The sequence below is a fragment of the Lagopus muta genome, chromosome Z (genome assembly GCF_023343835.1).
Source record: "Lagopus muta isolate bLagMut1 chromosome Z, bLagMut1 primary, whole genome shotgun sequence".
Lineage (NCBI taxonomy): Eukaryota > Metazoa > Chordata > Aves > Galliformes > Phasianidae > Lagopus > Lagopus muta.
The window spans coordinates 25,114,063-25,137,311 of NC_064472.1; the positions used below are offsets into that span (position 1 = coordinate 25,114,063).

Sequence of the window (23,249 nt, forward strand, 5' to 3'; positions counted from 1 at the left end):
GAGGTCCTCTCAGCCTCCTCTTCCCCAGGCTAGGCAACACGAGTGTCCTCAGCCTCCTTACAGGATGTGCCTTCCTGCCCTGTTGCCAGCTATGTTCCCTCCTGGATGCTTCAAGTTTCCCAAAATGCATTTTGATGGTTAATTCTGCAGCAGCTATGAGAAAGGCTTCACAGCTGCAGGACTTACTACCCGCAGAGGAGTCACACAAAAATCTTCTAGCAACGTATTGGTTAACCTAAGCACATTTCATACCTATCCATCTGGCATATTGAAAGGCTAACATTAACTCAGACTGATGCAGCATTATATATTCTTCAAAGCTCAACAGTTCCTGCTTGGGACTGTACGCCAGTGCAGTGGCCACAACTTCTGAATGAGGTCTGTTGTTCTAGCAGTGCCTCAGGGACTCTGATTTGATGGATGCATTAACATCCTTTTTATCATACAATGTAAGTATGAGGTTGTGCCAACGCGAAGTATAGCTGGAGAATTCTCTCTTTTGACAATCTGGCTGTGCTTTGTTAATGCACTTAGTGTGGGGGAGCTGTCTGCAAGGCCCCTCATACCTCTAGTGAAGCAAAGCCCATCCCAGTTCAGTGTCAGTCAGCAAACTTGCTGAGGGTGCACTCTCCTGCACCCAAATCACTGACAGAAATGTGGAATGGAACAGGCCCTGGAATTGAGCCCTGGAGAATGCTGCTGGTGCCTGGCTTCCAGCTGGGTGTAAACTGTGAGTTTGAAATGTGTGTTAAAACATTGTTGGTGTGTTTGTATCTGCTAGCCCTGAGAAGATCGCTTGATGAATGGTTCCTCCAGAAGAGATTAAACCCATGAAGTGGTGCTAGTTTGTAGTTCAGGGAGTTTGAGCTCTAACATGAAAGGAGCTCCTGGTGGGTCTGTGTATAGTTGTGTAGATCTGAAAAGACTTTAAAAGAGGAAAATTCAGTGTTTTTCAGGTGTTCACATTCATTTCAATCTGAAATTACTTCAACAAGATCTTGAAGAGTATTCAAGGAGTTCTTGCTTCTGTGGTGTCAGTGCTTTAGTTCTTACCTTGTCACCTCCCTGAAATGTCCTGTTAGTCTGCTGGGGGGGGCTCTGATTTTTAACTAGCTTGTAGCATATCCTGTTCACAGTTGAAATATTCTGGAAATAGCCAGCTGCTAGCCAGTCTGGGCGGCCAGTTATGTAGGGAAGTTCTGCATAACAAATCAACTTCATCAGATAATTAAATGCAAGCTCTCCAAAGTAAATCAGCTGCTTCTTCCTCTTGTTATTTTTGAGCTGCTTACTTTGAAACCATCTGGACACTTGTTGCTGTGTTGTTGTTGTTCTGTGGCTTCAGTAACATAGGTTAGGAGGAAGACAACTGTGCAGCTCTGCCCATGGCTCTGGCCTGTCTCCTGATAGCAGCTGGGCCGTCCAGGAGGTGCAGAGTGACATGTGGCTTGCAGCTGGAGTTACTTGCACTGAAGGGTATAACAAAGAGTTGGGAAGGACTTTTCATAAGTGCTGATGTGAAAGGAGGTGCTAACAGAAGTGTTGGAGGGAGATGCTGGCTGGCACAAGCTAGCCAGCAAGTGTTGAAGATATTGGTAAGTTTCTCTGATGTTTAGATTCTGTTGTCTTGAATTTCAAGTCAGAAGTGATGGGTGTGAAGGAGGCATGGTGAGAAGTGAGTCTTGAGGTGAATGACACACCTCAGAATGAAAGAATGGACTTGTCACATTTCTGCCTCCTTGTCCCATACACACAGACTTCCTCTTCCGCTTATTGGGCACTGTTTGGGTTCATGAACTCTTCACAGACTGGATGTTAATAGGCACCCCTCTTTTCTCCCCTCTGGCTTGAATGTGAAAGATATGGTTATACTTTGCGCTGTTGAAATGACACATAAGTACTGTGGAGAGGGGTAGGGGTGAGGAAGAAGAGGCAAAACTAAGTTTGTTTTTGAAGACATCAGTGTCTTTATTACCCTAGGCTGTACTTGTTTGGAAAACTAAACTGTATAGCCAAGGTTAAGTCATGCTCGGTGCTTGATTTGAACAGTCTCTTCAGACAGCATCCAAGGAGATTATATATCTATCTTAGTTTTTAATTTTTCATAGCTATGAGTAATAGACTATGCATTGTTTCCCTCAAACTATCTCCAGTGATAGGTTTTCTTTTTTTTTTTTTTCAAGATAATGGCATTCCCTGTGGATATGTTGAATGGCTACACTCATGAAGACTTGGAGAGCTCTGCAGAGGACTACTTGTCTGAACTTCGTTGCGGGGATCCAAATCAGCCTGAGTTCTTATCCCTGTCAGACCACAGCAAAGTAAGAATGAGCAAATAACTTAGTCCTGGTTCTCTTGATACATCTGTGGATTTAAAATACTTAAAAATACCTGTCTTATAACTGTTGAATTATATCAGTATTTAAGCATCGTTTTTTCTAAATTTCTATTTGTTTTATTCTGTAATTGCAATAAATCTGGGTGTTAATATTTACTGATTCTAGGCAATGTATCTATATGCATAGTTAAGGGGTTCATGATTTACTGAAACTAAATGCCTCGGTCTGCATCTCTTCCAGTGATCTTCGTGGCATCTCTTCCAGTGATCTTCATTGCAGAATTCAATTGTTGATTAATAAATGTCACTGATTTCAGAAGTGATTATTTTCTTTTTATGAAAAATGTTCACTGCAGTTGTTAGGAATTCTGGCAGAGGCTGACAATGTCATTTTGTATTTTAAACACTTAACCCTTGAATGATGTTGATTCTATTTAGATGAACATTTCTAGTAGTACCAATAAAAACAGCAGCATGTAGCTAGCTTTAATGAAAGATGAGATTGCTGAGAGGATTCTGTATAAGATTAAAAGGTTAATGCTGAAGGCTCCATTGCAGTTGCAGTCTTGGGTACTTTCCTGTATTTCTGCAGGTGCTGTATTTGTCTGTGTTAATGTCATGGTTAGTGATACAGCATATTATAATCCTTTTCAAATTGTTTTCTAGAAAAGAAAGTCTATTTAACACAGCATTAACTTCTGTCTAGTCTTTGTTAACAAAATACTGAAAACGTGAATTTAAATAGCGAAACGCATTTTCAAAAAGGTATCAGCTCCCCTAAGATTGATTTATTGGACCATTCTTATGTTGTTGCTGAGGGGAAAATCAAGCAGGCAAACCTGAGATTCCTAAAGGCGTGCAATTTTAGTGAAGAAGATGCTTTTGAATCAAGCCTTTCTACCTTGGTACATCAGGGCTCATGTTAGCAAACAGCAGTTCAGCTGTGCCAGATTGTTTTTGTGCGTACCTGCCTGCTTTGTTCTTCTGTTGGCTTTGGGAGCTTACATAGCTGGAGCAGATAAAGACCCTTTACTGCAGTTGTGCATAGTAAGCTGCAATCAGCAAAGAGCTGTAACAGTATAAACTACTGTGGCTGAATCTGCAGAACTTGAGTTTGAGCTTTTTGTGATGTAATCTTTCTAGGAAGAATGTCTGAAGTGATGGCTGGGATCTGATGCTTCTCTTTTATAATTAGCCATTAAGCACTTGGTTTTCAGCATTAATCTTGCTAAACAATTCTCTGTATATTTTACTAATGTTGTATTAGTAAGAGTCTATTGAAGTATTGTGCTCTCTTGTTTCAGATTCCTATTAGCTTGTCAACTGTGGGCTTTGTTCCTCTTTATGGTGGAGAGCAGACACACAAAGTTCTTGCTTTGTTTGCACCAGAGGACTCTCTCACAGGTTTCATTTTAAGATTCTAATCCGTGTTGTTTCTTTTTCTGTGATGAATACATGTAACCAGCCCTTTGCTCATTCCACACTAGCATAGCTTATAACTTTGCGACTTCTGTATTAGTTGTTTACTGCCTACTTGTTCCTATGCTATTCTTGTTGTTGTGAATTCATGTGCACAAGTGATTGAACTTTGCCTGCTAATTAGAGTAAGGCTGGACTTGTTGAATACACAGTATGTGTAGCATAATAACACAATACTCATCTGAATCAAAGTACAATATGTGTCTCTTGATTAGTTGGATTTACACATCACCTCTCCAAATAATTTGTTGAGTATTCATAAATCCATTAATTTGCTGATGAACTTAGAAGCTTTTGATTAGAAGTGATTAATCAGTACCATTTGTGAATTTGTCTTTACCTTCAGTTTCTGACATAGTTTGGCTAAGATAACATCTCACTGATATATAAATATATATTTTTTTTCCTCACTTTTCCTTGTGTTTTTTTTCCCTTTTCTCCCTTACAGTCCTCCATATAATACTAGGTATATGATATCCAAGTGTGCCATGAATGCTAGTAGAGCAAACTCTTCCTAAACACTAATCATTTGGCCTTCTTACATTCATGTGACTCTCTAGAACAGTATCTATATCCATTCAGTATCTATATCCATTCACAACCCAGAAATAAAGTATGGGCACACACTATACTCCTCTTGGCAGGCCAAGATTGTGATGAAAAGAGGTAATAGAGTACAGTGGTGAAGGACAGCATTTATGTCTGAAAAGCAGTTTCTGTATGTTATAGTGTACAAAATTTGCATCTAATTTTACTGCTTTTGTTTTTGAAGCAAGATTTTAATGGGACAGTTGTGTAAGGGATGGGGACGAGGGGGATGTGTCACACCAGGAATGTTGTGCTAAGGTAGTGAAAGTTGCATTTAATCTAGTGCCAAGTAGTAGATGTTTACTTTGATTACTATAGTGGTATTCCTGATTGTTTGACAGCTATAATGAATATCTTCTTTTGGAATGATAAGAATCACTAACATTTTTTTCCCTGTTGACTCTCTCAAGCTGTAGCCCTGTTTCTTGCTTACCAGTGGTGGTCAATTGATGACATTTTGAGAACATCTGTTTCTTCTAGAGAGGGGCTTCAGCAGGTAAAGTTCTACGGTGTTTACCTAGCACTTGTTTCTATCCTTCAACATAATGGAATGTGATGGCAACTGACTACTGTCTGAGATAATACACTCTTTTACTCTATTCAGAAATGAGTTAGCTATCTTACGTAAGAAAACAAGGGAGAAAGGAGTAGGCACTAGTGGGAAGAGAATTTTCTAGTGAAAGTGCTTACAGAGCACTTCAGTGCATTAAGTACGTATGCAGGGTATTTCCATGATAGTGGTGCTAGGACATCATTAAGTGGAATGCGTTATAAAGAGTGTGGCCAGTAGGTTGAGGGAGGTGAACTTCCTTTCTCTACTCTGTGCTGTCAAGACCGCATCTGGAGTACTATATCCAGTTCTGGGCTCTCCAGTTTAAAAAAAAGAAAAATTACATAGAAAGAGTCCAATGGAGCACTACAAAGATGATTAGGAGCCTGAAGGATCTCCCATATGAGGATAGGCTGAGAGACCTGGATGCATTCAGCCTGGAGAAAACTGAGAGGTGACTTTAAATACTCTTAAAAATATCTGAAGTACTGGACCCAAATGAATGGTATCAGATTCTTGTCCTGTTGCTGCAGAGCACTGAAAAGAGGCAATGGGCAAAATAAATTCTTTACTTTGAAGGTGATAGAGCACTGGAACAGGCTGCCTGTGGAGTTTGTGAAATCGCTTTCTCTGCAGATATTCAGTACCCACCTGGATGCTTTCCTGTGTTGGATTAGATAGTCTCCAGAGATCCCTTCCAACACCTATGATTCTGTGAAATGTTTTTTCCTTACTCTTCAGAGTGCAGTGTATTTGGTTATACTGGAACATCTTACTGTGGTGCACTGTGTTATAGGAATACTTATCAGTCTTATTGGGAAACTGGTAAAGTAAAATATTGAAAGGAACCTGTTTGATAGAGAAGCATTGGAGCTAGTGTTTTGCAGCAGGCAACACATGGGGTTTGGGAAAACAAGTTGTTTGGTATCTGCTTTTTTTGTTCATTGAACTTTGTCAAGACTACTGACTTGTGTATCATAGTTATACGGATTTTTTTTTTCCTGAAACTGGAAACCTCTGTCTTTCCGGGAACTTCATTTTTACCTGCAGGTGGAATTTGGGCAGTTTTTGGATCTTGTATTAGATTTACTCTAGATAATTTGGTATGTTGCACTGTTTTCTGTGTTCTCCATAAGTGTAGGATGGTGTGCAACAAGAAAAGCTGAATCTCTAGAGGTGGGATAGCTGAAACTTTAGGCATTGGGAAGGGAACACAGTTCGTTCTTCCTTTACAGTGGTTAGGATAATAGTAAATTTAAATCACTTTTGTGAGAGAAACCCTGCGGGACGAGAAAACGGAATTGAATTTCTTGTTTTCTCCCACAGAAAATGCTGCAACTGGTTTTTCCACTGCATTGCACCCGGTTGCCTGCTGCTTGTGTCAGCAGTGATTGAGTGTGCTAAATCCTGCTACCCAGCGTGTTTTGTCGTGCCACCTCAGGATTTCAGTTACCTGCTAGCCTGGGAAATCTGAGTCTGCCATAATGCTATTGTGGCGACAACAGTTTTCAGTTAAAATGTTCCCCATCTCACACACACCCTGGTACTTCTCTCAGTTTTTATCCACTGGATTGGGATTGACACTGACATTGACAATGGATTGGGATTGACTTGTTGTGAAAGATACTCGATCTGTGGTAGTGCTTTATACTTAACTTGCTATGGCATGGAAGTACATCCAGGCTCTCAAACCTAGGAGCTCTTACTGCTTGTCTTCACTCCATTTACAGATTTGTTAGCTGGCAAGTTTGAAGAATGAAAAATCTGCTGTGTATCACCTGAATTGATCACTCTTCTGAAATGTTATTCTGTATTTCTTTAGGTGAATTCTGTGGGGGAGAGGATAGTTCTGTATGTTCTGAATCGAATTATCTATCGCAAAAATGAAATGGAGAGAAACGAGACCCCATTCCTTTGTCACAGCAGTGATGACTATGCTAAGATCATGTGGAGAAAAGGAGAGGCTGTTGGGTTCTATTCTGTTAAACCTGCAGGTAAAACACTTATGAACTGTGGGATCTAGGGGAAAATGGGGAATGGAGATAAGGAGGTTATTTGGAAAAATAGCCTTAGGAGCCTTGCAGGTCTAGTGAATTGGTGTTCTCCTGAAGTCAAGAAAAGCCAGATTGCAGTTAAAATTTCTTGCTAGTCGCTCTTAGTTGATTTTTAATTTTTTTTTTCATTTTTTACAAAATACATTGAAAGCCATAGAATATTTGTATATTTGAGAGGTATATTTGAGAGATTTATGTTCTTTGTAGAGTACTTACTTTTGGACTATACATCTAGGATTGTTTGAAATGTGATACTGGGTTAAGAAAAAAGAAACCTGAAAATTCATTTATCTAAAAGTGGCTTCCTATTCTACAATCACTTAAATGTTTTATAGCATTGCAGCATAAAAGCTTTGCTCACAGACATGAGATTCAGCTATGCTTGATGGTAAGAAAGGTATTTTCTTCTTTCTACATGTGTATTGCTTCAGAGTCTACAGTTCAGCTACAGGTTTATGTCATTTATATTATGGATTTCCATGTAGTTTTTCCTGTTTTTCTAAAAATTAGAATTTATTTCTAGTTGATTTAGACTTCACTATGTTTTTGAATTTTTTGGAAATAACATTTGGTGATTAAATAGATTAATTCCTCCATCTGACATTCATACTGTATTTCTAGCAGTTTGCAAATAGTGTATTAAACTGTCTGAGTTGACATATTGACATTTCTGGTACAGCATGAAACACAGGAAAACAACCAGCTAATTTATTTTGACTGTCTGTTACCTTTCTCTGATATATTTTTTTTGTTTGTCTTATTAAAGAAATGAAGCATTGTGTAATTGGTGTATGTCTTAGGATCTTCTTAATGTCAAAATTGCTGTTGTGTGATGGTCACAAAATGATATTTGCATTGCTGTGCTTTTTATTTTCACCTTATCAAGGTGAAAGTTAAAATAGTACTTTGAGGCTAGAATGGGAATAGTTGTACATGTGGTATTGTTTTACTATACTTATGATTCTCTGCCACTTAGTTTGAGCCAAGTCAGCAAAGAAAGCTAATTTTTCTAGGTGTTACCAGTACTTCACCTACATTTGATTCTACGTTGTACTTTCCAAGTGAGGAGCCCATGTGGAGATCTTTAGATACAGGTGGTTAGGAAAGAGTATTGGAGCTTGACAAGTTTGCCAGAGGGCATCTGACTGATAGAACTATCTGTCCTCATTTTTAGAATGAAGCACGTTTGTTAGTCTCAAGTATATCTTATAGGCAACTATATGCTTCTCTGCTTCTCTCTCTTTTCCTTATTGGAAGAAAGGGTTGTGGTTTTTCATTTTTGTTTTCTGCTTGTTTGTTTTTTTTCTTGCTTTTGATGTGGTTCACAGTGACTGGCAAAATGAGGTCTTTAAGTCCTTATCTAGATTCTCTAAAAATACTCTAAAAATCTACTGAAATAATTATGGATATTTTTTGTTTCTATTAATTCAGGAGCTGCTTTAAGCCCGTACCATACTCACCGTTACCAGCTACCAGTGCTGGACACAATGTTTGTAAGGAAGAAGTGTCGTGGGAAAGACCTGGGGCTCATGATGTTAGAAGACTTTGTGGAATCTTTTACTGAAGCCACTCTTGGTCTACGGTATCCACTGTCATCTTTCATGTACAAAGGCAAGTCCTTTGATTTATTATTCTGATCTTCTTTGTGCTTTCTTCACATCACATGAATGCATTCAAGCTGTGTATTTATGGCCACATGCTCAGTTTGTGTGGAATGTTCTGCTCTTCATTGAAGGCTGAAAATCCTGATTTGTAAAAAATGGCAGAGTATTTTCTGATTAGAGTTTAATCCTCTGTGTGAGGTTAAATTACTGGATTTCTGTTGACTTTATGCCACAGCTATGCAGATTACAGCTGTATTCCTTCCACAGTGGGCTAAGTTGTTCTGGGTATGATCTTCCTACATGTATCTTCTTTGTACCATCTTTTTCTACTTGAAAGTTTCACAAGGTCATTTAATTCATTCTTTCTCAGATTGTCCTGTCAGATGAGCATACTAGGCTGTTTAACTTAAAAGCACGAAGGAAAAAAAAATGTGCAAGGAAACCACTTTTGGCTTTTTCATTGATGTCCCTAAGAAACACATTCAGGAAACAGTGTTGCTTGGGACTATTCAGGGAAGTTTTTCCTTTGTCCATTTTCTCAGGGCTTGTCTTATTTTCTGTATATCTGCCAGGCTTATTTTGCTTATTTCTGTTAACGTTTTCATCTGGCCTTCCTACTTAGCCTCTGGAAACTTTCTGCTTCTCTAACTACTGCTTTTTGCTGTTGGATCTGGCTGGAGAATTTTTTTTTTCTCCTGCTAGGTTTGGCCAACAAATTTTACTGAATATAATTTAACGGCTAATCCGTTTCCCTGTCAGAGCAGTCATGGAGTGACTGTGTTGGTGGGTAAGAGAAGAACAGCTGATACCACTTTTCTTAACTTTTGTAAAGGCATTTCACATGGTCCCCTGCAAGGTCCTTGTCTCTAAACTGGAGAGAGAGATTTGGTTGGATTATTCATTGGTTAAGGAATTGGCTTTATGGCTGTATTCAAGTAATTGCATTCCACAACTCAGTTTCCGTGTGGAGACCAAGATGCCTCTCTGGGGTTAGTGCTGGGACCAGTACTGTTTAATATCCTTAATGACATAAACAGTGGGATTGAGTGCACCCTCTGCAACATTTTGGATGATGCCAAGCTGAGTGGTGTAGTTGATAGGCTAGAGGAAATAGATGCTGTCCAGAGGGACCTTGACACTCCTGAGATGGTACGTGTGGGCTTCATGAAGTTCAGCATGGCTCCATCTGTGTCTGGACAATCCCAAAGATGAAAAAAGGGTAGGTGGTGAATGGATTGAGAGTAGTTCTGTGAAGAAGGATTTGAGAGTGCTGGTGAATGTGTAGTAGCACAACACATGAGCTTGGTGGGTAAACTGGTAGTTCAGGAAGCCAACAGGAGGCAGAGATGTGCATTAAAAGAGGCATGCCTAGCATCAGAAGGGCATTATACTTGTTACAATGGATTCAGATAAGGGCCTTCAAAAAAAGGCTGAGGGAGGCTTGTTCAGCCTGGAGAAGGGGAGGGCGCAGAGGAGACCTTATTGCAGCCTTTCAAAACTTAAGAGGGGCTTATGAAACAGATGGATAGAGACTTTTTACAAGGACCTGCACAGGCAGGGCAGTGTGTACTTTCTACGGGAGTAGAAAGGGAGTAGACGCAAGTTAGATATAAGGAAGAAATTCTTTACTCAGAGGGTGGTGAGGCACTGGAACAAGCTGCCCAGAGAAACTTGTCATTAGCAGGGACAGTGAGAAATTAAATTATAAAGCTCTGAAGAGGGTGCTTTGAGAAGAAGGGGGGAAAAAGCCCTTCAAATTTTATTTTCAGCTGATGATAGTAACAGAAAGCAAGGAAATTATGTTTGTTTAGACTATGCTGTTTTGTCAAGCAGTTCTTTCTGTGATGATTTGTGTCTGATGGAAGACTGCAAATTAACTTACTTCAGATAAACCTCAAAACTGGAGGTAAGAATGAGTATATACTATTTCTAATAGTGTTTTGTTTGTGTTTTTTTTTTTTTCTTCTCAGCTTGTAAGCACTATTTTGAGAAGTACCCTGGGGATAATGACATTTTGTGCGAAGTGGAAGGAGCTGGATTTTGGTCCCAGAGAAAATCCATTGCCACTGTATTGCGAAGGGAAGAACTCATAAGTATGGATGATTTTTTGTTGTTGTTGTTCCCTTACGGTTTATGAAAGTTGTATTGGCTTGACAGTGACTTCTGTGAATGTTGCCTATGGAGACTAGTAGAAAGACTTATTTGCTGATCTGGTATCGTATTAGAAGTGGTTAATTGATACATGAAGATACTATAACTGTCCTTTTTTCCCCATTGTCACTAAATGTTTTTATTAACAGAGGGCTCTCAGAAAGCAAGTGTGAGTTTCCAGTCGGTGGATCATTTTTGGCAATCTGCAGCGAATGAACTGAAGACTGGGCCAGAAACACAGCTAAGTGTAGGTACACATACAGTTTCCACTTTACTAATAAAGCTTGAATTGTAAGAGACTTTCATAATCATATCATATACTACCTCTAATTACCAGTTCTTCATGGTCAGAAAATGTTTTTAACCTCTACAAAAGAACAAATTTCTGAACTTAATGAAGGATTTTAGCAAATTAATGCATGTAATCCAACTGAATGCTATGCATGTTTGATATTTGTTTCAAGTTCTTGAAGAGCAGTCTTTGGTTTTGCAGGCAACCTAACCTTTCCATGCCTGTGTTCCAGCCCTCTGTTCTTCATGGCAGTCTGGACCCATTCCAACAGCTCTGTGCTGTTGTCTGTTTCAGAATTTAATTGGCTCACATCTCCATTATAAAAGACAAGTGCTTTAGTTACCTTTTGCATGAAAGTTGTCTTCCACTAATGTGACAAACTAACTTGGGATGAAAAATGCCCCCTTCGCTGTGGGGAGAAGGAGGTCCTCACTTTTTTCTGCTGATGAGTGTAGGGAGGTCTGTGTTACAACTATTTGCATAATAGTTGGGGTTGTCACTTTCTAGTGATTTAGAAGAGGAGAGTGTTTCAACTGACTCTGAAGATTAAACTGTCTAGAAAGACCGTTGAACAAAGGAATCACAACAGGAGTGGAGAGAATGAGGAAAATTGTTTATAGAAGTTCACATTCACATCACAGTTCAATACAGTTGAAAGTGTTCATTTGCAATTCTGGGCTGCAAATTATCTGTATAGGAGGACTGCGACTTCCTGCAAAGTAGTGACATTCTTAATCTCTGTATGGTCAGAAGCAATAACTCATACTTGTCTTTGATATGTATGCTGGTTTTCAGGCTATAACACTCTTGAGCATCATCACTGATGGTCACTAATGATTATTTCACCAAAAAGATCCAAAACCTTATATTTTGGTTGTATATCTATATGGATATCCTTGGAGGGAACAGCAAAGGGATATTAGTAGTTCTTAAGACATTCATGGCTCTTTTTGAAGAACACTAAAGTAACAGATTCCAAAGTGCTCCCAACTCCTCCCAGCTTGATAGAGTTACTGGCACCCCTCTCATTGGCACTTCTCAGCTGCACTGTGTACAGCTCTACAGAGAAAGTACAAGCTCTCTGCACAAATGGACTGTTCTTCAAAAACTGGAAACAAAGCTCTGCAGTGCTTTGAAAGCTGTCGGATCACTGAACAAAAAAGCAGAAAAACTCACCTTTCCTTAAACCTGAAGGAAAACATTATTCTGCAAAGTTATGTTTTTGCATTATTTCATAGTGTTTCTTATGTTTTAATGCTAGAATGATTTATCGTTAGTCTATAAGTTCTTAGGTATTTAAAGCTTGCTTGAAACTGTTTCAAACTGCGGAATCTGCATGGGGCTACTTGTTGCTGGTTGTTGGTTTTTTTTGGGTTTTTTTTTTTTTGAATTGTCCTGAAAATTAGGTTAAAAAGGAAGCAGGAAACTGGATACAGGTTATTGCCAATGCTGTGTTACCTACAGCAGCTAAGAGCAATTCTTACTTTGATATTTGTAATTTGGGCGCACCTCAGATTGTCATGTGCTCAAACACAAAATCCTCTTCTAACTTGCAGAAAAGAAATTGAGATATTGGGGTGGTATGGATGAGTGAAGGAAAAGAACACAAAGAGAGGGGGGTTTAATATAAACAGTGTGTGCTCACTGTGCTTGCAACCTGTGTTACTGCTGCATCAGTAGGCTCTTTTTTTTTTTTTTTTTTTTTTTCTGGTCTGATCTCTTAAAGATAAACACACATAAATGGGATACTGCCTTTTGTTGACTACCATTATTACCATGGTTAAAAGAAGACTATGAAATAGAACTCAAGTATAATAAGTGTCCTGTTAAATTTTGTCAGCTATTCTAGTATGGACCCTTCTCTTTATACAGTGAAGAAAGACTCCTAGCATTCCATAGATTCCTGTTGTAAACTGAATAACCAAGAAAAAAATTGTTATTTATATCAGGTCTTTCAGGTCTTGTGTTGGGGCCAGAAAGAAAATGCAGAAAAAGTATTCATGCTTTTAGTAGAGATGATTTTAGAAAAAATCAGCTAGAAAATAAGAAACATCCATTGCTGCTTTGGAAGAAGCAATTTAACTTCATCCCAGTGAGACCATCACAGTTCTTCTCTAGTCATTTTGGAAACAATTTTCCATTCTTAATTGAAATCACTGGTAGTGGACACCATGCTATATTTGGATGGCTTTCTGGTGAGGCCATCTGGGATACTTGACCCTTCCTCTATCAAAGTGTGCACTTAAGGATGTTATTTCAGTAGTGAAGTACTTTTATTTACTTTCTCCATGAGAGATGACCTGCCTTTGCTCAGCAGCTGTGCCAGTTCTCTCTCTCTTCCAGTTAATATCCTTGGGCTTTGCAAGGCCCACTCCATACTCACTGCTGGTCTCACCCACACACTTGCTTCCACTGTCTCCTAGCTGCACTGGGGCCTTCCTAGATGGGGCTTTACAAGACTTCAGTCTTCAGAGCTGGCTCTGCATGAGACTCTTGTTTTCTCAGCTTTTTCTTAACCTGCTCTATCTGTTCTAGGCCAGACATACACAAACACCTGTTATTTCCTTTGCCATATAACAGAAACAGGGGAATTACAGTTGAAACACTTAAGAATGGACAAATAACAAGCCAGTAATGGAAGACGTCAGTTTCATTATCTGATCATTTCTGCCATTTTTTCTTTAAGCAAATAATATATCGAATTTCTTCTTAACCAAGATCAGTTAGTTAGTAGAGGAATTGAATGTATTTGCAAAGTCTCTTTAGGGCAGTATTTGCAGCTGGAAATATTTTGCCAGCTGTCTCATGTCTTTTTGCCAGACTCTCTCAGACCTAGATTAATGTTGACTTAAAAATAAAAGAAACTTTCACTATTGAATTAAAATTATTAGGACCTTCAAGAAGTAATACAATCCTTTTAACCACTACATCTTGTTTACTTAAATTACTATTTTTGTACAGACTTGTTTCTAAAACAGATTCAGAGTAGAAAAGAATTGCCTTCAATTCAGACTATGCTTTAATGAGAAGAGCTCTTACAGTTTACTATGGAAAGAAAATGAATATTCATGTACAAAAATTCTTGTCAGCTGCAATCCACTTTTCTATTAGTTAAAATAGACTTGCTATAACAATGCAAATTTCTTAAAAATTTTGTCTTCAATCTACTTTAAAGCACTTTTTTTTGCTTTCAAGTGTTAGAGTACTCTAGAGCAAAAGCTTTTAGTGCTGTGTGTATGTAGGTATATAATACATACTAAATTAGGAGTGGGTATAGTCACTCTTTCCCACTATCACTTCTGTAAAATTATTTACGAAGATGCAACCATATATAGGGAATTGAAGGTATTTCAGAGAGTTCTGAATTTCTGTGTGACATTGGGTTTGCTTTTTTGTCAGACTGACTCTCAAAAAGACCAAGAATCACTGGATGACCGTGAAAGCATATCTGAAGGTAAGAATAATGTTGATTATCTACTGATAATCAACTGTACTTATAATGGATTAGTAGGTCAGCAAGCTCTTTTATTGCGTCCAAGCTTAGTGTGTTCATCTAAGAAGCATGTAGAAACATGCCTTCTTCTATGGTGCTGTGGCCCAACTCAAGCACATTTGGAGGTCTTTGGATAAAATTATTTGTTATTGGTCTTACTAAAAAGCTATGCATGTATATTCAGAAAATAAGTACCACAGTGAAATGCTGTTTTACTTGCACTCAGCAGCTTTAATGAATTATCAAGGTACATAACTTAATCTGCACTTGTTCGCCTGCGCTTGTTTATTTGTCTGAAGACCCAAGCGTAGCACACGTTTCCATTCGGACACGAAGCAGTCATTTAAAACGTCCCAAGACAGGAAAAAATAGCCACGAATCTGGACCTGAAATATCCCAAGGAGATGAGGAAAATGCTCCTCACGCATCAGCAGGCAGGTAAAGGAGATGGTTTTTTATTACTTTTCATTCTTTTGCTTGGGCAGTCATCATCTATAGTAGTTTCTCCCATTGTGGTAACTAGAATTTCTTCTGCTTTATTTCTACTTTGCTTGCTTGGTTTTAAAATTAATGCAAATAAAGCCTGTTGTGAGGAATTAGGAATAAAGCCTGTAGTGAGGCATTAAGTTGTATTTACAAGTGGACTTTGTTCTATCATAGATTGGTCATCATTAGAGTAAAAATATCTGTACTCATACAGCACGGATTATTGCTGTAATATAACTGGATGTGTATCTGCAATGCTGTGCAGTCTGGGAGACATCTCCATCTCTGACCTCTTGTTGTGCTGGCATATTACTGTAAAATAAAACCTGACTGGGGCGTATGTATAAATGTCTGCTACAGGCCAGAACTTCCCACTCACACATCTAAATGCTTTGAAGTTATTGAGGAAGAACCTGAGGTTGATGTTGAAAGTGGTGAGGAAATGATCACTTCTGAAGAGGACCAGAGTGTATTAGAAACTGAGCTACATACATCACCATCTGAGAAGCTGAGCGAGAAGGAGGTAAGATAGTTTCTAACAATCATGGTAGATGACTGTGTTCAGAACATGGCTACAGTTTCCATTAAATATGTCCCTTGCTGCCTTGATCTATGGGATTGTTCAGTTTTTGCACTGATGCTTTGTTGAGTAGCATATCTGAGAAGCTAAAGCTTGTACAGAATTACTGACAGTGGAAAATTCTTTTAAACTTATATGCATCAGGCATGGCATCACTAGCTGTTTGAGGGAAAAGGTTGTCTCTTACTCTGTGCTGATATGGCCTCACCTCAAGCACAGTGTGCAGTTTTGGGCAGAACATAAAAAAATGTGTAACTATTAGAGGACATCTAAGTCAGAGCTGTGAAAATAGTGAAAGGTTGAGAGGACAGGATGTATGAGGAGCAGCTGATATCCCTTGGTTTGTTCAGCCCAGAGAAGAGCAGTCTGAGTGGAGGCCTCATGGCAGCTTCAGCCCCTCATGAAGGGAGCTGAAGGGCAGCGCTGAGTTCTGCTCTCTGGTGACAGTGGCACCGAGGGAATTGATGGAGATGCCTCATGGGAGGGTCAGGTTGGGCATTAGGAAAAAGTTCTTCACCAGAGTGTGGCTGAGTACTGGAACAGGCTCCCTGGGACAGTGGTCATAACACCAAGCCTGTTGGAATTCAGGAGATGTTTGATCTCGAAGGTAAGATTTGGCTTTTGGATGGTCCTATGTGGAGCCAGGTGCTGGAGTTGATGATCCTTATGGGTCCCTTCCGAATCACTGCATTTCATGACTTTTTTGAAGTAGAGTTCATAGGCAAAATAAATTTTTAGCTTTTTTATTGACATAGCGTTCTTGATTGATTTGAGCTTCTTAAATATTGCAGAGAACTGGAGTAAGGTTGAGGTCTGATCCAGTACCTCTGAAAAAAGGGAAAAAGTTTAATAGAAGAAATCAATAGGTGATGTGCTTCACTGACAACTGTTGCCTCTTTCTTCTCACTGTAAAGCGGTTGGCTTTATAGGTAGAAGTTGGATTTAAACAAAGTCTTGTTACTGTATACAAGCTTAAATTTAGATCTTGGAGTATCCTTAGTGCCTGATGATACCTCCAGGATTTTATATTCTTACTGATTTGTGAGAAAGTGAAAAATAAACTGTGCTGGGTTCATCATCTGACATTTCAAGGAATGATTGTAGCATGCATGCTACTTGGTTTGGCTGTTAATCACATAAGCCATAGTCAGAAACCTAGGACAGTTAACAACACCAAGCTAATACGCTGGATTAGTAATTGCATAGCTGGTATGTGCTGGACTTGCTATGTATTTCAAGCTTAGCTGAAGGTAGCTGCTTTTCTTATCAAAAAAACAAATTTAGAACACACACACTGCTAGTGTCAGGGATAAAGCTTGGCATAATCTTGACTTAAAAATGTAATTTTTAGGGAACTCCATCTGAATCTCTTAATGGGGAGGTAGCAGAAGAAACTACTAAGACCTTAGTTACGGCTGAAGAGGAAACTGCAAATGAAGTCCTAGGTGTTGAATCAAAGTTGCAGACTGAGAGTCAAGAAGAACCGTTAACACTGCTTGTTCCATTAATCCTTGAGTCTCCAGCAAAAGAGGCTGTGTCAGAGAAGGTGAGAGAATTGAAACAAAATGTTGTTTTTCCTTTGGAATATACATACTTTGCTGTTTCCTCTTTTTTGTTATGTAACAATGAGGAGGAGGCCCCCACCGCTGTGTGAAATTCTTGGGAGATGCAGTTGTTAGGCCAGATGATGCAAATCCATTGACAAAATATAGTACCATTTCTGCTTTGATATGCAGAAGTGGGGCATATATTTGCAATAACAGAAAGATAAAAGAAAGCGAAAAAAGATAATTTTCTCCAGTGTCCCTTGGCAGTACTGAAACAGCTGTTTTCTGTGTGAATTGTTTGTTGGATATGTCTGAAAGCAACATCTGTATTTTATCTAGTACATCTTCACTGATTGAGTGTACAAGCAATTAATTACTGGTAAAATACTCTTCAATAACGCAGATTTTACCATCGGTGGTTTTGAAACACTGGTATCTTTCCCTGGGTGTAATTTCAGAATATGTCTACTCTTTTTTTTTTTTTTTTTTTTTTTTTTTTTTTTTTTTTTTTTTAATACTTTGGATATGAAAACATAGTGGGGAACTCTGAATATCAAATTCAATTCACAAAATAGTTTTGTGCAGTGAGGAGGAGAGGGTTGGTTAGTTGACTGTATATGCATTATACAAGCGAGCATGGGATCTGTTGAATGCCAAAATATCCTCTGTAGTTGCTAACTAAGGTTAAAAGTTGTTCATCCTCTTCTATCTTCAATTAATAATCCCTTTGTTTTGGCACACCCTCAGGTTATAAATGCAAATGATTCAGAAGGACTGACTGAAGAAAGTGCATTGGTGGAGAAGAAGGGTATTGAAGAAGACAAGCAAGAATCTGAAGAAAAAAAATCATCCACTGAAAACGTAGTTGCTTTAACACCAAAGGAAGAAATCTCAAACAATGGGCTACCAAACTCTGTCAGAAGTGAAGCAGTTGAAGAGGCTGTTTCTGAAAATGTGTCACGCAAACCAGCTTCCTCAGGGGAAGATCAAAATGAGGAAGCAGAGCAGAACTCACAGGAGGCTTCTGTTGCTTTGGGTCAGAGCTCTTTGATAGTGGTTGAACTGGAGGGTGTTTCTTTTCAGCAGCCTTCTGGACAGGAAGGACAGAAGAACCAGACAGAAGAGCACTTGGAGGAGTCTGCTGAGCAGACAGAGCAGTACACGCAGACGGAGCAGTACACGCAGACAGCAGAGCGGGCAGCTGACAGCAGCTCTGAGGAGGCAGAAATCGAGGTGCCCATTGTGGATCGGAGAAATTTGCGAAGGAAGGCCAAAGGTTACAAAGGTCCACCCAAGAAAAAAGGAAAGCCGGCTTAAAATAAATTGTTAATTCATCTGTTTGTACGAAAAAAAAACTTGTTATTTTGTGTAAAACGCTAGGGTGTAACGAAAACGTATAGGACACAGACGTTCACAATAAATACTGGGTTGGACTTCCTTTTGAGATTCATCACCTTTGCTCAAGGTTTCTTAAATTTTTAACCAGTAGACATTGATCTTCTTCCGAGAATGAAATAAACAGCCAGTCTTCTTCTTTTATAAACCATACACGCTGAATAAAGTTGTGCTGGCGAAGGAACAGTTTGCATATTTCAGGTGTCAGTCTGGGAAGGAAAAATGAAGTATGAAATTCTGGATTTATTAAAGTTACTAAAATTTTCATAGAATTTCATGAGGCCTTTCATCACAAATTACTTTAAAAGAATTTTATTTGAATAAATTTGAATTTGAATAAAGAATAAATATTTGAGTGTTCTGCATCTCTCCACAGTAGAGAACAAGAAACATCCCTCCTCTCTTCTTGTTAACTCCTCACAGGCTTTTTCGGATGAGATTAAAAGAATGTCAGATTGTAATTCTGGGTCTCAAAATATACAAGAAGTTGTAACTCTGTACATCAAAACAATATAACGTAGCATCTATCTTTTATTAGAGTGAAACTGGAGAGAATGGCTCTGCTTCTGACTCCCAAACTGGCAAATTTGATTTGCTAATCACTTGAAACAGCTGGGTTACCAGTAACAATATCAGCACAGCATCTACCATAGCGCACACCTAAAGTGAAGTTTAGAGTTGCATACACAGTAAACTATATCTGTGGCTTCCAAAGTGGATGTCTTGTTAAGCGTGAGTTTCTCCAGAATACTGGAGTCCTCACTCCAGTATGCTTACAGAGTTGTTTGAACAGCCTTTCTAACTACTTGCATGTGCTGAATGGATACTTGCTTACTTGTTATGTTATGGGACAAGACAATTTTTGATCTAGTATTGGTATGATTGGAAGTGGTGCTTTGTTTTCCAGATAATTAGCTGATGCTGTTAAAACCTTGTAACTGCCAGGTATGTGACTCCTGTGAACTCTGAAATTTCAGGTGATTGTGACATTTATTAGTGTCAAAATATTAGTGGATATTTCAGTGAATGCTTTTTTCTTTTTCCAAACTTCTGCGCCTTTAGGTGTTATCAGGCGATTGTTGCAAATATTTGTGATTCCCACTTCCTTTTTGTAAATTGAGTGTAATTTCTGGACTGATTCCCAGTCCATAGATCTTACTAAAAACAAGAACTAAACCTTGCTATATACAAGCAGAAATACAAACAGGCTATTATGCATATTTACTTTCAGAAATTCTCTTAGCGAAGTATATATTTAATACAGTTTGTCAGGTTTACATTGAGTTACTCTTTGATTGGCAATATGTTTATTTCAGTAAGTGAAGTTCCTCTTGTGAAGAGCTGAAAAGTCAGGAATAAGAAAGAGCAGCCTTGCTAGTTAATCTTAGATTAATAAACTAATCTCCTACTGTGTCTTGGAAGTGCTGGGCTTCTGAAGATTGCTGTTAGGGTTCACTTGAATAGTTGCAATGCTGTCTTAATTTTTATCCCTCCATGAAGCTAAAGTAAGACTATGCCTATAGTTTAAGCGTATTTATAAAGCATTTTAGCTAAGATGTATTCTTACTATTTATTTCACCTGTTGAAATACAATCCTACTTTTAATCTGTTTAAAAAAAAAAAAAAGCTTATGTAGGAGGTGTTGCTTTTGTTTTTATTAGATGCATGTATTACATAAATTTTTTGATTCAAACTTTAGACTTCGGAGTGGATGAGATAACTGAGTTTGGATGTTGAGCATAGTTGTAATTCCCTGTCAGTGTGCAGTTACTACTTATGAACCTTGCAACTGACAAACGTTCAAGATCTTTTATGGTTGTTTGTAAACACATTCAAGTGAACCTTAAGAATTCCTAAAACTAATAAAACATTTTCTGTAATGCACATGGAACAAAACTTGTTACCAATAGTATGATTTGTCTTATAATGCTAAGTTACTGTAAAAGAAAAAAAAAGAAAAAAAAGAAAACCACACACACAAAGCACACATCTGTTACATTGCTAAGGATGGAACCTGATAGTTTAAAAAATGCTGATTGTATGCAGTTTTTAGTCATTCATTTTGTGTTTGTTAGAGCAAACTGTACTACATACTAATCTGTTAAATACTTCAATTGGTACAAATATGTTCACATTCAAGAATTCTGTTGTTCACAAACAGGTGAGAGCCACTTATTTCCTCTAGATGTTTTTTTTTTTATGCATACGTTTGTCACTTGGTTTTTCCTGTGAGGTTGGAAAACCCTTTGTGGGAAGGTTATCTGACTTCTGATGTTTCTTTTCATGGCTAAGTTGGAACTAGTTTCAATTAGTATCTTATTCTTAGGGCATTTATGTATTGAATGCAGGAAAAACTACAGCAGAATTATTAAATGAGGTCAGTCTTGGTTTCTGCTGAAAACAGTCAGGTATCTGATCAAACTCCAGAAAGTTTTGAAATACTGAGCTAAAATTCACATCTTTAGGTATATACTTGAGTGGCTAGCTCTGTTTGTTTGGGGTACCTGAGATAGTAGCCAGTGGCCAGATTGTTATCTACCTATTGTGGGCAGTGGTGGTGCAATTAGCAGTTCTAATAAGCAGTATGGTCTTGAAACCTAGAAATAGTTCTTAACTGTGATCACAGCAGTACATCGAGCTGGAATGGAGTTTGTTTGTCTAATAATTTCTTGGGCATCAGTCGTCTTGCAATAAATACTGAGTAGCCAAATCAAACTACTGATTTAAATAATAGTTTGTATTGTTGTGATGGTTGTCCAGTTGGAACAGTAGTTTAATAATCTGTACCTTCCGTTGCATTGAAGCAAGGAAATTTGTCTGACAACTGTATCGACTGAAATGTTTTATCTTGGGAAAAAATGTTTTATGCCTGGACAGTTTTTCTTTGGTCGGTTTATTGTCTGGCTTAGACCATTGAACTGCTAAAGAATTTAAGATCTTACCACACCAGCAACCAATGATTAAAGTTCATCAAGTTCATTTGTTTGTACCAGATACTGTTATGGTATGTTGTAAAACTATGTGTGTGTGGTCAAAGCGAGCAGTATTATGTTTGAGCTTTACTTAGCCTGGGAATGGAGTTTAAAGAATCTTTATTTGTGATTTCAACCTTGCACTTAAATAGTCAATGGTTTTGTGTTTGAATGCATTGCTTGTTAAAATGTTTCCCTTGTACTGCTGCTTAATTTTCAATAGAACTTGCTTTGTTTCTCACAGTTTCTTTTGGCTTCTTCATTTCATGCAGAATTCTTGTTTGCTGTTCTCATGTTCCATAGCCCTTTACATAAAGATATGTATTTATTCCAATTTGGTTTTAATTTAGTAACTCATACTTTGTTTGTTGGTGTACTTCTTTTCCATTTCACTTGTGGGTGTCAGTAATCAAATCGATCATTTAGAACTTACCAACACTACTAGGATGAAAAGAGCAATAAATAGGCCTAAGTTTCATCCTTTCCTCGACCATTAAAAGATATTACCAAGGGGATATACTTCTATATTTATTTTCATGAATGTGGTGTTAGATGTTTTTTAAACTAGTGTTTATAAATCCTATGGAAGATGTGATGCTGTTCTAGAGTACTGTACTTAGAGCTAGTTAGTGTGTTCTGGATTTTCCTTTCTTTGTATTGTCTTGACTTTTCCTTTCTTTGTATTGTGTTGACTGCTTTTGAAATGTTTTGAAAAGGTAATTAAACTTATTTTGTGACTTATTTTTAAGTATTTGATTCCTTTCTGCTATGCAGGAGGCATCTTTTAAAGTGGTTTAATTCACTAGAACAAAACAGTGTAGTTACATTTGGTGTTATTTTGCAATCTATTATCTTGCAATCTGTCTGCTACCGAAGAGCTTTAAATGCTGTAAGTATATTCATTGAAAAAGAATTCCTGTACTTAAAAAAAAAAAGCTGTATTTACTTAACTTATGCATCTTATGAAGCAGCCTATTCTACAGCTTTTTAAGAAGTATGTTTACTGTATGCAGTTCCCATCATGCGTTGCTATGAACTTATCAACTCTGTATAGTGTTTAAAATGTAATTTTATTTGCAATAATTGTATCACTCAGCCAACAAGTCATGTATTTACAACGCAGTGTAGTAGTGCTCTTGAGGCAGCTGAGTTTATTTATGTTATTAAAAAGCATTAAAAGGTAATGTAACATTTTGACAAAATGCCCTCTCCCCAAGCAAATTGCTTACTAGCTTGTAACCTCATTTTAGTTTTGAATCATTCACCATTGCAGAAATAAACAAGAACCATAGTCAGTTACAGTGCAGAGTCCACTCTAGGACAAACTGTTAAACTAACAAAGTAGTCTGAAAGGGGGGGAAACAGTTAAAGTACTGCTTTAAGTGGTGTAAGAGAAATCACAGAACGCGCAGAAGCAGATGCTCCTGGCTAGAGTTCCTGGTCTGGAAATGCTGTTATGGTCATGAAGATGACTGGAGCATCACTTGCACATAAGGCTGAGAGTGCTAGAATTTAGTTAAAAGGTTTGAGGCTGGGGGAGCGGACATCTTTCCCTTCTGTACAAATACCTGCTCTGAGGGTACAGAGATGGAGCCAGATTCTTAGTGGAGCTCAGTAACAGAATGACAGAATGAGAAGCGGTGGCTACAAACTGGAGTGAAGAAAATTCCATTAAGCTTCCTAACTTATACTCAGGGTGGTCAAACACTGGATCACGTTG

The 23,249-nt window shown here is 38.2% G+C and overlaps 1 protein-coding gene across 5 annotated transcripts in view; it reads left to right on the forward strand.

The window, feature by feature from the left end:
• FAM169A (family with sequence similarity 169 member A) overlaps positions 1-18,866 on the forward strand; it is a 32,990-nt gene extending 14,124 nt beyond the window's left edge. For all 5 annotated transcript variants that reach the window (XM_048930593.1, XM_048930590.1, XM_048930591.1 and 2 more), the window contains exons 2-13: positions 2,184-2,321; positions 3,643-3,742; positions 4,816-4,901; positions 6,778-6,949; positions 8,441-8,620; positions 10,584-10,706; positions 10,914-11,011; positions 14,456-14,510; positions 14,849-14,987; positions 15,396-15,558; positions 16,967-17,161; positions 17,910-18,866. In XM_048930593.1, the coding sequence (XP_048786550.1) occupies positions 2,187-2,321; positions 3,643-3,742; positions 4,816-4,901; positions 6,778-6,949; positions 8,441-8,620; positions 10,584-10,706; positions 10,914-11,011; positions 14,456-14,510; positions 14,849-14,987; positions 15,396-15,558; positions 16,967-17,161; positions 17,910-18,479 (2,016 nt within the window). In that variant the 5' untranslated portion in view covers positions 2,184-2,186 and the 3' untranslated portion in view covers positions 18,480-18,866. The remainder of the gene's footprint in view (positions 1-2,183; positions 2,322-3,642; positions 3,743-4,815; positions 4,902-6,777; positions 6,950-8,440; positions 8,621-10,583; positions 10,707-10,913; positions 11,012-14,455; positions 14,511-14,848; positions 14,988-15,395; positions 15,559-16,966; positions 17,162-17,909) is intronic.
• The last annotated feature ends 4,383 nt before the right edge of the window (positions 18,867-23,249 follow it).